This window comes from Mastigoproctus giganteus, chromosome 5 (genome assembly GCF_048544385.1).
Source record: "Mastigoproctus giganteus isolate SK-2022 chromosome 5, ASM4854438v1, whole genome shotgun sequence".
NCBI lineage: Eukaryota > Metazoa > Arthropoda > Arachnida > Uropygi > Thelyphonidae > Mastigoproctus > Mastigoproctus giganteus.
In genome coordinates, this window is record NC_143579.1 from 66,740,560 (window position 1) to 66,754,715 (window position 14,156).

Consider the following 14,156-nt stretch of genomic DNA (forward strand, 5'->3'; position numbering starts at 1 on the left):
GGATAGATACAAAAAAAAAAATCATTGATATCAAAAGCTAGTATTAGATCCCAAATATTTAGTTGATAAAACTATAGATCTGTTTTTGCCTTAATACGATTAATTAATTATACTAAGGTTTATGTAAACTTAGTATAATTAATATATTTTAGTGATAAGGCCAATTCATTTTAAATAGTTTGGCTTTAGCATTAAAAACTTGCTCTGAGAAAGCAATTACTTTTCTTTATGATGATTAAGTGAACTGACTTGGATTAATAATGAGGTTGATCTGTTTAGAAAAAATAAAAGTTGTGTTCTTCAAGTGAAGAATTAATAATAGGATTGTCATCCCTGGCTTTTTGAGGTAGAAATGGCCAATCAGTTTACATCATCATAGAGGAAAAGAATTTTTTTTTGAGAGCGAAGAGAGGAGGGTGAGTGAAATAATAAAAAAAAAAAAAAAAAAAAAGTGATTGACAGATTGCTTAATTAAAGAATTCCAACACAAAACAGTGTTTTAATTATGAATTGAATTGAACTCCAATTTAAAAGGGATGTTTAAATTAAAGCAGAGTATGTGGGAAATAATGCCATAAAAATGATATAGAAGATTCACTAAAATGGATGATATTTACAGTATCAAATATAGCTGACATATCAGCATAGAAATATTCAGTTCCCTCCATTGTTTAATTGCTTAATTGACTAGGAACAGAATTTCTGTTAATTAATAATTGCGAAAACACTTTCCCGATAGTGAATTTGGGAAAAAGGGAAGGGAAGGAGTATAACTCTGGAGAGGTTTGGATAGAGATGGGGAAATGGAAATTGGCTCTCTTTCATAGCCTTTGTACTAGAAATTTTTGTAACAGAAAAAAACTGAGTACAGCCAGGTAGATGGAAAGTCTGTTTTTTTTTTTTTTTTTTTTTACTATTGTGTGCTGTATTGTTTTTGCTATCCTTGTAGTACCAGAAGTTTCCTTCATATCTATTAAATAGATCCTATAATGAAGCAGTAGATTGCTAAGCCAGTCATGAATGGTGTCAATTGTTGGAATATGGTGTGTATTAATGTGTTGTTCAACTGGTCATTTAGCAGTTGAAAATTAGCTTGAATAAAGAAAAAAAAAAGAGAGAGGAAGAGCAAAGTAAACTGATGTGAGTAAAGGGTCCCTTCAATATTTGCTTCTCCCAGATAAGGGGTCAGCAGAACTGGAAAAGGAAAAGTAAGCAGAAGAATGGGGAAGAAGAAAAAACATCCTCCTTCCTCAGATTTTCAGGGTTGGGAACATGGAGATTAGGGAATTATTAAGGAAATATTTGTTTTCCTGCAAATTTGTGAAAGAAAGCATTAGGTTAAAGAGAAGAGAGAGAGAGAGAGAGAGAGAGAGAGAGAGAGAGAGAGAGAGGATGAAGGAATAAGACATCCCCAAATCCCACCCCTAGAAGAAAGCAGGGATCAACAGACACCCACACCAGTGCATGGGCAAGGACTGATAAAGGTGGCACTAGGTGATATGTTCAGTAGGACATGACCAGGAGACAAGACAGGATGGAAGCAAGCAAGCAAAAATAAGGAAAATTCTGTAGTCATGTATATTAAAAAAATCAGTCAAGATTTCAGCTATGATATATTATTAAGACCAGGGCATTTCAAAAGGAAAAAGCCCATTTATTTGATAAGTAAAATCTAAGCTTGAAAAAAGATTTAAATAAGAATTTTCAGACCAAATATAATCTCAACAAACAGAAATATGGATTGGAAACTAAAACATTTTGCAGAAAAGAGTTATTTTCCAAATACAAAAATTTAAAAATAAAGAAATAAAGAAGGTAATTAAAGTAATTAAGAAATAAAGTACTGTATTTCCCACCATATAAAACACTCTTTTTCTGGAAATCTATCTCAAAAAATCACTGTGTCTTATAAGGTGATGGTCCTGGCTATCAAAAAAAGCATTTTGTTATATCTCGTCTTGCCGATGATTTTAGAGTATTTACCAGTATACTGGTAATTTTATTTTTGGCTGATGCTGTATAAGCTTGCTTTCTTGCATCATATGCCTCTACTAATGGTAATGCCCCAAATATGGCTTATATTTCATTCGTTCGACCAATTCTGTAGTATGCAACATAGGCGTGGATCCCCTTTGGGAAAAATAATATAAATATGTTAGAACAGGTACAAAAAAATCTCTCATCGGGTATTTAGGTTATAAATCAGATCTAGACTTTTATTTGTACCAGTGGTGTAACCAGGATTCTTTGTCAGTAGGTACATTCACAAAAAAAGGTGCCTAATGCTAAAAGGCACCACAATAACAGGTTTTGGCATCAGGGGGGTACAATGTACCTGCTGACCCTACCCTGGCTATGCCACTGATTTCTACAGTTATAAAGATTAGTGTAAAATTTTCAAGTCTCCCCACCTTGAAAGATAAAAGAAACATCCTTGATTGTAATCTACTACACTATACTTCAAAGCAAAATTGATGCTCCAATGCTCCTATCTTATATTAATTTTAACTGTCCACCTAGGTCTTTGAGGGAATAATTTATTTCATATCACTGAATTTAGAACAGATAATCTCAAATTTGAATATATTAATAGAACCACAGCATTTTTTAATGAAAACAATATTGATATCTTTTTTAGCAAAATCAGTATTAAAAATGAATTTTATAATCTGTTTTTATAGTTTAGGATAATTTACTTTCTTTTATTAGGTTTTATGTATTATTTAAACTAATAAAAAATAAATTTATAAATTTATCATTATTGATAATGATGTAATATTATCCTTATTTTTTAAATATTTTTCCTTTTAATCATTGTATTATATCATTCTTTTTAATTAAAAAATAATAACACCCTACAATTTATTGTATCTGTGTTTAAATTCCTTATAAATATTCTATTTACTGGAAATTATATGTTTTGCATTTATAAATACAGTAGAACGTCGGTTATCCGAACTAATTGGGACCAAAGTTGGTTCAGTTAATCATAGTTCGGATAATCAAATGTACATAAGAATTCCCAGTTTATATGAAACAATGTGTAATTAGGCCTACAATTAAATTATTGTATGCACGGTTATTACTACTGTATTTAAATATGAAGTATTATAAAAAATAATTGATTTAGGAAATGGTTTGTAAATAAATCAAAACATTTTGAAAAAACAATGTATATTATATTTATTTTGAACTTACCTAATTGTTTTTCCTGGTTTCAACTATAAATCACACTTTTTTTTTTAAAACAAAATAAACAAACTCAAGTAATTTCACACATCATAATTTCATAAATCTTGGGAAAGTTTATTTTTTAAAATATGTAATCTTGAATTTTTCTTTGAACCATACGAGATTGTCTTTTTTTGTGACAAGGTCTCTCATCCTCTCTAATAGCAGTGTCTCCATAGAACTGCATTTAGACTTGCTCATGCCACCATTGCAGTTTATAGCATAGTGAAGGCTTCTGCGTGAGTTGGAGTTGGCCCACTCCCCATTTCCTCTTCTTCTTTATCATTAGAATCACCTTGGTTAAAGTCAGCACCTTCTTCATCCTGGACTAATGCAACAATTTCTTCAGTTAAAATATAATAACCATAATCATCAGCATTGTTGTTTAACCATGCCTCTGCATCATCATCTTACCCACACTCGGAAGTCCCTTTAAATAAAGTTACAATCTCACCTAAATCTTCATTCAAATCTTGCGCGTGTGTGACCGTCTCTTTGGCAGCACCTCAAAGTTCATGCCATTCCTTTTTGAGATTTACCTCCAACATGTTCCAGGCATCTGCTAACATGTAGCAACAATCCTTAATGTTGAGCTTCTTTGAAAACTCAACCATGCTTCCTTCTCCATGCTTTCTTCATCTCCTGATAGCAGCAAGCGATGCAAGACTTGTTTTTTATACATATTTTTTAGTTTTTTACACCTTGATCCATTGGCTGCAGAAGAGCTGTAATATTTGGTGGTTTAAAACCTGACAATGAAATTCTCATCAATTGAATTCAGTTTTTTAAGAGGAGGGTGGGATGGTGCATTTTTGATAATAAGCAAAACTTTAACAGCTTTACCCTCATTTTCTCAATACCTCTTCACACTTGGAATAAAATCTTGGCTAAACCAATCCAAAAAAATGTTGGAATTCATCCAAGCATTTTTCTGTGCTTTACATCATACTGGTAGGCGAGTTACACCTTTAAAGAATCTTGGATTCTTGCATTTTACAATCACCAACAATGGTAAAATATGCTATTTACTTGCATTTGCACACACCATAACTGTAACTTACTATTTGTTAGCTTTGAAACCAGGAGCAGCCATTTTGCATCATGATGTGAGTGATTTAAGAGAGAGGGACTTCCAATTAAAACCAGTTTCATCTACATTGCAAATGTCATCCTTGGAAAAACTTTCTTCCTCTGCAATTTTCAGAAAAGACTTTAAAAGCTTTTTAACTCCTATATTTATAAGATTTTTAACTCCTGACAATGACAAATTAGGACTGTTTCTATGCTATACTATGGGTATAATAGATTGAAAATGTGTATCTTCTATGCTTGTTTCCTACCGTAATTAGAGTATTAAGTTAACCTCTTTTCTCTATTTGCACAGTATATCAGTTGTGACTGAAGAAGCAAGAGTTTCCACCATGAAAGATGGGGCACAGAAAAGATGTTAGTGAGTAGCAAAAAGTAGTGATAGCATTTGGCAAGTCTAAAGGGCATCATGTGGAAGCTGAATTTGCTGGTGTTCAGAAAAAATAGTAATAAGAATTTAAGGAATGCTGCAAGTCAAAATCATACAGAAATCAGCAGAAGAATTGGATCAGAAATCACTACTAAATGATTGTAATTATCGACGAATATAGTGTTTAGTAAATGAAAAATGATTTCAAGCTAGTCAAGAACTTTTGAAAACTTTTAACAAACACCTTACAGCTGATTTCTGAGAGAACATGTTGAAGAGAATTATATAACATGGGTATCTAGTAGGCTCTCCAAAAATGACAAATGTTAATAGCTGTGCATAAAAAAAAGCCTGGCTAATATATCCATTGATAGTCTAGTTATGCGTTTATGCCTCTAGGCTAAAAGGCATAACTGGACTGTCAATGATTTGAAATCTGTAATATGGTATGATGAATCCAAATTGTATGTACTCTAATGATAGTATACAGCCCAGCCAATAGAGTTCACTTTATTAATTTTTCATCATGCACGCATCCAGATTGTGTGCAAGGTGTCACATAAGTTTATGGTGGGTCGGTGATGCTTTAGGTATGTTTTAACTATCATGAAGTGGGTCTCCTACTTGAAATACCAACCAGCATGAGTCAGGCTGACTGTATAAATATTTGGATGATCAGATTGTGCCTTCTGCTGAACATTTTATGGAACACCATGATTGTGATATGCCTGTATTTCCAGGATGACAACTGTCTGGTTCACTGGGCCTCTACTGCTTTAAACTGGCACAAGGAACACTAGGGAACAATAGGGCATTTAAATTGGCTAGCCATTCACTAGATTTAAATCCTCTAAGGGGAATATGGGGCTATCTTGAACAGAAAGTGAAATCATAATGGCATTCATGAAACCTAAATGAATTAATGGTTCGATTGTTTTCAAAATGGACTAATATTGATATAAGCTGCTTAAGGGATCTAGTTGAATATCTACCAACAATAATTCATAAAGTGATTCATGCTAAAGGAGGGGAGGTTACACATTATCAATTGAAAAGTTACACAGGTGATTATTACATGCCACTTTAGTTAACTGCCTTGCTGGCAATATGGCAGGAATATTCCATTTGTTTAATAGGAGGAGTCATATCATAGCATGAGATTTAAACTTCTGGTTGTATGCATTGCTATGTGCACATGGTTGTACAGAAGCAATTGACATCATTTAAATATACAGATGAATAAACTGGCATCTGTGTCAAAGAGAATAAGAGGAAATTTGGTACATATCCAAGAAAAGTATATTGAATACCTCAGTATTGAAGCATTAAATGGTAAACTGCATATACCAATCAAGCAAGCAACAAAGCATGCTGGTGTAACAACAGAATTTTCAATAATTCATAAAAAGGATTTGAAGTCAAACAAAAAGGTAAATGTCCTCCAAGTTTTTTATTACTCAAAAAATATTATGAAAAAACATAAATTATTCTATGTACTAATTTGATCGTGATGTCATAAGACAAATAAGCTGGGTTTTTATAAAGCGCTTAGGGGGTAAGCTCCTATTATTGATGCTTTCACACTATACTTATACATAGTCTGGGTTTTTTTATATTTGATAAAAAAAAAAAAGTTCCAGCTATACTTAAATTAGGCCCAGTATTAAATTTAACAGAAAATAAATTTTAATTGGCAAAGAAAAACTTTAAGAAAATTTCTTCTAGATGGAATTTTGTAGGAAGAAGTTTTAACGGAAAGAAATGACATCATACTTAAGAGAATGAAGTATTTATGGAATATGAAACAAATAAGAATAAAATATTTTAAAACATTTTTTGTTATGAGGTAAAGTTTGTTTCATAAAACTTATAATTGAATTACTATGTGATATGTGAAGTTATTTTATAATTCCCAAAATTTTTTCTTATTTTTAAATTCAAGTTTGAATCGTAGGCTTTTGCCATGAAAGCAAAGAAAAAAACCATCTCTCCAGTAGATTCTATTGATCTAGTTGAGCTTTGAATTTCCCAAAATATTGGCCCTTCGCTTATTCTAGTAATTGACAACTCACTGGCTAAAGGAATAAACACATTGAGCTTACTTTCCTATTTCAGATAATAGGAACATTTAATATCGTCACATGCTGTGAGTGGTTGAGAATATTATTTTATATGAGTAAGTAATTTTTGTTCAGTTTCTGTATTATTATTTATTTTTGATCATTAATTAAGAAAAAAGGTGTTTTGGTAGTTTCATTATAGCATAATGATCATTAGTTAGCTTTAGACTTGTACAGAGGTGCCTCCGTAGCCAGGTGGGCAGGAGCAGCAGTGCGTAGCACACGCTTCTTGATTAGACCGGGGTTTGAGCCTGTGACCACCAAATACGGAGGATGCGGAAAGGTCAGGGAATGACCACCGCATATCCCCGGAGCAATATGGCCTTAGTTGCTAATGCTCCTAAAAACCAAAATAACAACACCTTGTACAGACTTCAAACTTTTTTTTTTTTTTTTTTGTATGTAAAAAAAAAAAGCCTTAAAAATTAATTTGTATTTCGGTTTATGAACACAGCTTTTAAAGTTAAACCATTTTAGTTCCTTTTAGCACTGATATATTTTATTTGAAATTGATATTTAGTAGGAGTAGTACAGCATATTGCATTGTGTACCATTTCTTTAAGCATAAACAGTATACTCCATTCCACATTATGCACTATTAATATGTACAGTTTGAATTGTGTTAGTCCAAAAGGAGACTAAATATGCTTATTTGTTATACTATTTATTTGATATGTTGATATTACATGTAGGGTTGTCAGATGACCACCCCAGAAAAACCGAACAGCTTCTGGTTTCATTTATCTAAAGCTTCTGATTTCACACATTCACATCAATTACTTCAAACTAGATAGATTTTCTGATGATTTCAATAAAAATACTAAAGATTCACAAAGTTACTTTTTATAGATTTAGAAACTAATGTTCATCTGCCCATAGAAACTGAAATTTCATTGAAACAATTGAAACTTTATTGTACTGGTTAAAAGAGAATAATAAAGGTTAACACAAACTTGCGTCCAAACAAACTGCAGTTTTCATGCCTCAATGCAGATATGCATCCATTAAATTACAGTCAATAAATGAGCACTGTAAAAGGAAAGACATGTGAAATGAACAACTGAGTGATATCAGCACACTGCCATGGGCTGTTGCATTATGGCTGTGATTTTGCTTAGTTTCATTGCACTTTCTAGAGAGCATTATAAAAGCTGTTTACTCCGTTCAGTTTCATATGTTCTTTGCTTATGTTGAAGTTATTTTATCTAGTTTAGTATTTTTTCTTTGCTTATGTTGAAGTTATTTTATCTCATTTAGTATTTTCTACAAAAAAAAGAAAAGGTAAAAGTTTTTGAAGATTATGCTTGTTGAATTTTAATTCTTTAGTTTATGAAAAAAAACATCATTATCCTTAGTATGCACCAACTGATAAAATTTGTGTAAAAAGAGTTTTTCTATAAAATTTTATTCTAAAGGAGGGTTATAATGGATCCACAGCCTGGGACATCAGAATTGAAAAGGAACAGGGATGGGCAGTATGTTGAAGCTGATGACATCGAATCAGCTCTTTTGTAATATGTCATCTGATACCGACATAGATGATGCAGATGCTGAATCTTGTTCATGTGCATCAGTTGATGTTAGAATGTTACAAAAAACAGGTATGCCAGTATTACTTGGAGCAGTCACTCTTGACAGATGAAATCCATTTACTAAAAAGCACTGCCTACTTGTTCCAGCACCTAGAGAAGTGCTCCAACATAGGGATGACCCACGCAAATATAAAACAGTGAATGTGTTAAAGAATACAATTCTACTTAAACAGCAACAATAATTGCAAATTTTAAAACTCTAGAAAACAATTATAATGAAAACTGAATATAATTAATTCAGAAACTTCAGTTAAACTAACAGATGTATAGAAAAATAATTTTATAATTAATTAGAAAATTATTTGCTCAATTTGTTTACTGGACAGTAACTTCAAATGCCAGACTGTCTGGGTAAAAACCGGACATCTGGCAACCCTAATTACATGACATATTATATTCAATTTCATTTCATCCTTATGGTTTAGGATGAAGTTTTTCAAATATGGTTCCAAAGAAGGAGTAAAATATAAAGGACCTAGAGATCTTATATCATTAGAAGATTTTATTTCTACAAATCTAAATGTTGCAGAGGTAAGGGTTTTTTTTTTTTTTTGGTTAATTAATTATCTATTTCACATCCAAACACTTAGAAATTATAAATATATAAAAATGGTTAAATTTTTCAAATGTCTGTCATGTATAGCAGTAATTTTATTGCATGTTTTGTTTTTGATCAACCCAAGTACATGGTGTGGTTCAGATGGGGTAAGCAAGAAAATGTGAGCAGAATTCTGTGATACACCATTGGTCCACTATTAAGAGATTTCCAAGTGCCAACTGGGATTTTCTGTTAGCGCAACCTATTATAAACGGGTAGTAAACTCTATCTTATTGCATTTGTGATAATACCGATAACTGGAATTCTGTGGTTTTTACGTTACGGTATTATGGTGAAATGAGTTCCCCTTCACTGAAATCTTCAATCATATAAAAAACAAATTTTCAGAATTTTCTCTTCATTCCTATTACAATGGTGAAGGGAAAAAGACCAACAGAAAGTGCAAGTGCTGGCAGTGTTAAGAAAAGAAACAAAATTGATTTAGAAATGAAGATGATTAATTAAGAAGTACAAAGCAGGACAAAGTTTGTCATCTATTGCATGGAATGAGGTCTCGTTGCTTCAACAGTGAATACTATTTTAAGGGACATTGTGCATATAAACGAACATGTTAAAGGATCAATGCATTTAGATCAACAGTGATCACAAAACAGCGTCAGATGCTATATTGAAGATGGAAAAGCTATTAATAATATGGATGGAAAATCAGATTAAAGAAAGTGCCCCTGAGTCCAATTGCCATTCAAGCAAAAGCAAGAAGTATTTATGAAGACATTAAGAATAAGTACGGCAAATCCCGTGGCAAGCAATGAGTGGTTAATAGGCTCAAGCATTGCGCTGGTTTCCAAAACATTAAAGTATGCAGTAAAGTCGCCAGTGCTGATTCTGCAAATGCAGAGAAATTGTGTCGTGTTGGAAAAAATCCCTTCTAAATCTCCACAGCCCTCAACTTCTGCAGTGGTGTGCTTATCAGCTGGAGAGTTAATTCTGGCAACGATGCTTGAAAGGTGAAACTTGCTGACGTTATGCCTGTCTGCTCTCTTTTTGTAATTTTATAATTTTGAAATTTTTGTAATTTTGTACACTTGTATTTTTCCTGTGCATGAGATAAAAAAATTGAATAAATAATTCTGTTTACATGTTCATTGAACATTTCTTTTTTTGCTTCAATCAAATTTGTGAGTGCTGCATAAATATTTAGGGAAATTCCGACTAATTTAGAGTTCTGTGGAATGCAACCCTTACATAAATCGGGGAGTGAGTGTATATAGTACATATGCACATTGTATAAGTTTGCAGAAAGATCTAGAATAAGTGAGTGATGGAAATTTGTGGAGACCATTCTAGAAAATATCAGCCGTATGTGACCACATTATCAATCGCAGTCACAGCTTATAAACCAAATCGTCAGTCACAGATTATAAACCACGCTATAGTGAATCCCATACTGATTGAAGTCGCACTGTGCGACGTATTGCTGTATAAATTTTAGTAAATCTTTTCATGTTGTTCCCTATAAGTGATTATTGTTGGAGGACAAATTTGAATTAAAGGTGGATCAGAGGACAGGATAAAGAGGATAGCTATAAACAGACATTCTGTTGCATTCTAATGAGAGGCTCCCTAGCATAGCAAGGGAGTCCCTTAGGGATTGGTATTAGGGTCCCCCTTGCTTCTGCTCTATCTTAATGCTGTTAATGAGGGAATATATGGGGTTGTCAAAGCTTTCTTATGATTTTTAAGTAATCAACAACCTGAACCAGTCATATTCAGATCTTGTTGGCTATACTTAATTTTGTAGATCTTCTAGAGAGGGTTTAAAGAAGAATAGTCAGATTTGTGAGGAGTGCTAATTCTTTTCCATATGAGGAACAATTTAGAAGGTCCTGCCTCCTAAGCTTGCCAGTGTGACACTTTGGGGAAGGGTTACTTAGGTACCTGATTGAGGTGTATAAAGTTCTGGAAGGAATGAATTGAAGGGGGTATATTTTCACTGGTAGGAGAGACATGATGGTATAAATATAAAATCTTAAGGAGTAACACAAGGGTTACTTTTGGGTAGGTTTTTTTTTTTTTTTTAATATGTAAGTTTCTGTGTTACATTCCAGACGAAACATATAGTATAGATATAATTATGGGCACAACTGCCGACTGGAATATTTCGAATTTGTGTGTAGGAGAGAAATAAGAGAGATGGTCACTAATAGCCTCATTTACCTGACCTTGGTAACTAGGTCAGGACATGACACCCCCCTTAATATAGGTTATTCTTATGTTTGTATATGAAGCTATGAAGAATAATATGGAATCATCTTTTCACTAGTAAGAAGCCCATTAGATCAAGTTTATATTTTAATTGTGGCATTATATCTTGTTTAGGAGAACCATCAGTTGACTATATCATATGAATAAGAATCAATCAAATGATATATAGGCTTTTGGAATAAGCAGTTTAATGAAACAGCTGGTTAAAAGTATGTACCTGCAGTGTTTAGACATCAGTTCCATTGCATTACTAGGTGACACACACACACACACACACCCACCCACCTTTAAAGTAGAAGAAATCGATCAATGATTAGAACAAATGAGATGAGTGCTAGTTAGGCAACCAATAGTAGAGACTTGTCAGAAAAGTAAGTGGAACTTGGCAAAATTATTGATGGAAATGGACATTATTGAGATTGAAACAGAGATGCTTATGAAATTTGGAAGTTCAGAGAAGTTCGTTCCATTAGTTTGACTATTCATGTTGCACTGATGTAGATGAAGTTAAAGTTGGGGAGGAACATGTTCAATGAATTGGCATAATTTTCATATACTGTATTTCCCACCATATAAAATGCATTCTTTTCCAGAAATATATTTCAAAAAATCACTTTGCATCTTATAAGGTGATGGTCACAGCTGTCATAAACAAGCATGTTGTTATGTCTTCTCATGCTGATTTTTTTTACCAATATACCAGTAATTTTATGAAATTCTTGCTAAAATGTTAAAATAACCAAATAAATTATAGGTAATTTTGGCCTTTGGGGAAAAACTTTGCTAGATCTGTTAAGGTACCATAATGAATATTTTTATGGTGTAGCTGTAATGAATGTTTTCATAGTGCAGCCATGCACACACTTATTGAACTTTAACCATAAATTTCAAATTACCAGCAACTATTATGATGGCATCAACAAAGAAAAGGCTTGCTTACACAATTGGCTACAAATTACAAGTATCAGTTATGCAAAGAAATACAGCTGCAGAAAGATATTTTGGGCCACCGCCAACACAGAAGATTAGCATTAGCAGAGGCACACGATGCAAGAAAGCAAGCTTATGCAGCATCACCAAAAGGGAAAAAAAAAAAGCTCTGATTTCACCCCTCCATTTGTTCCAAATACCTGTCCAGCTCAGCCTTAAATTTATTTAGGCTATTAACTTCCACAACAAAAGATGGAAGTCTGTTCCACCAATCAACTACACAATGGCTAAAGGCAAACTTCCGCACATCTATCCTACAACCATCTTTCCTCAATTTGAATCTATGACCCCTCAGGTTCTTAATCTGAGCATGCGGAAGTATCCCATCAGCATTGATCCTGCTCAAACCATTCAAGGCCTTATACACCTCGATCAAATCATCTCACAGGTGCTTAGTCTCCAGATGCTGCAACTTTCAGAACTAAATCCTTTCTTCATAAGTGCACCCCTTTGTTCCTCTCACTAATCTTGTTGCCATTTTCTGTACTTGTTCTAGCAACTCTACATCCTTCTTAAAATGAGACCTCCAGACCTGTATACAGTACTCAAGGTGTGGCCTGACCATTGTCTTATACAAAGGGATAATCACCTTGTCGCTACTAGCAAAATTCCTATATATCATTGACAAGACACCATGAGCTACTCTTGCAGACTGCCTCCACTGCTCAGAAAACTTCATATCTGCCTGCACAATTGCACCAAGGTCCTTTTCATTCTCTACCACTGTCAGCATAGTACTGCAGAGTTGATACGTTACTCTGGGGTTACTGCTTCCCATATGTAGTACTTTACATTTGTCAATGTTCAACTTCATTTGCCACCCCTCAGCCCGTCTGCTCAACTTTTCTAGATCCTGTGGCAGCAGCATACTGTCATTAACAACTCTGACAATCTTCGTATCGTCTGCAAACTTGGACATTAAGCCTGATATACCATCATCAATATCATTTATAAATATAGAAAACAACTATGGACTCAACACTGAACCTCCCCTGGGTACCTCCCCTGAATCATTTATAAATATAGAAAACAACTATGGACTCAACACTGAACCCTGAGCGACTCCACTAATAACATTAGTCCATGAAGAGCAGTGTCCATTGATTACCACTCTGTCTTCTCCCACTCAACCATCCCTTTATCCATAACAGCAATTTTCCTCCAATGCCACACTGCTCCAGTTTGTACAGCAGTCTTCCATGTGCAACAGTATCAAAAGCCTTTCTAAGATCCAAATATATGATATCAAAGTTATTCCCTGCATCCAGTTGTTTTGTGACCATATCATAGTATCCAATCAAATTGGTCAGACAAGACTTCCCCTTAACAAACCCATGCTGTGTCCGAGCTATAACTGAAGCGTTGTCTAGATGATCCTGCAGTGCTTCTTTAACCAATGCCTCTATTAATTTCCCTGGAACAGAAGTTAAATTAACAGCTCTATAATTACTTGTGTCACCCTTTGATCCTCCTTTGTGAATTGGGGTCACATTTGCGCATCTCCGGTCCATGGGTACCTCCCCTGAGTCAAAGGAAGCTCTCATAATTATGGCTAAGGGTTTGGTTACTTCCTTTGCTTCCTCCTTTAATATAACTGGATAGATCCCATCCACCCCCAGGTGCCCTTATGTTTATCTTCAACAATTTCTCCTCCACTTTCCTCTCAGTTATTACAAAATCATCTAGCTCACTGCCAGAGTATATTTCACCTCTGGCATTTCCCTCCCTGAATAACTTCTCATCTGTGAATGTAGATTCAAAATATTCGTTTAGTTTGTTAGCCTCCTGAGCAGGATCATCAACAGTTGAACCATCGATATCCAGTGGACCAATCTGATTCATCCCCTTTCTTCTAGAGTTTACCTAGGTAAAGAACTCTTTGCTGTTTTTCTTTGCATCATTTGCCAAAGATTTCTCATAATCTGCCTTTTCTTGCCTAA

At 33.9% G+C, this 14,156-nt stretch overlaps 1 protein-coding gene across 2 annotated transcripts in view; it reads left to right on the top strand.

Moving 5' to 3' along the window:
- Positions 1-14,156, top strand: part of prtp (thioredoxin domain-containing protein pretaporter) — a 150,764-nt gene that overhangs the window by 51,445 nt on the left and 85,163 nt on the right. For both annotated transcript variants that reach the window (XM_090373271.1, XM_090373270.1), the window contains exon 4: positions 8,828-8,933. In XM_090373271.1, the coding sequence (XP_090229397.1) occupies positions 8,828-8,933 (106 nt within the window). The remainder of the gene's footprint in view (positions 1-8,827; positions 8,934-14,156) is intronic.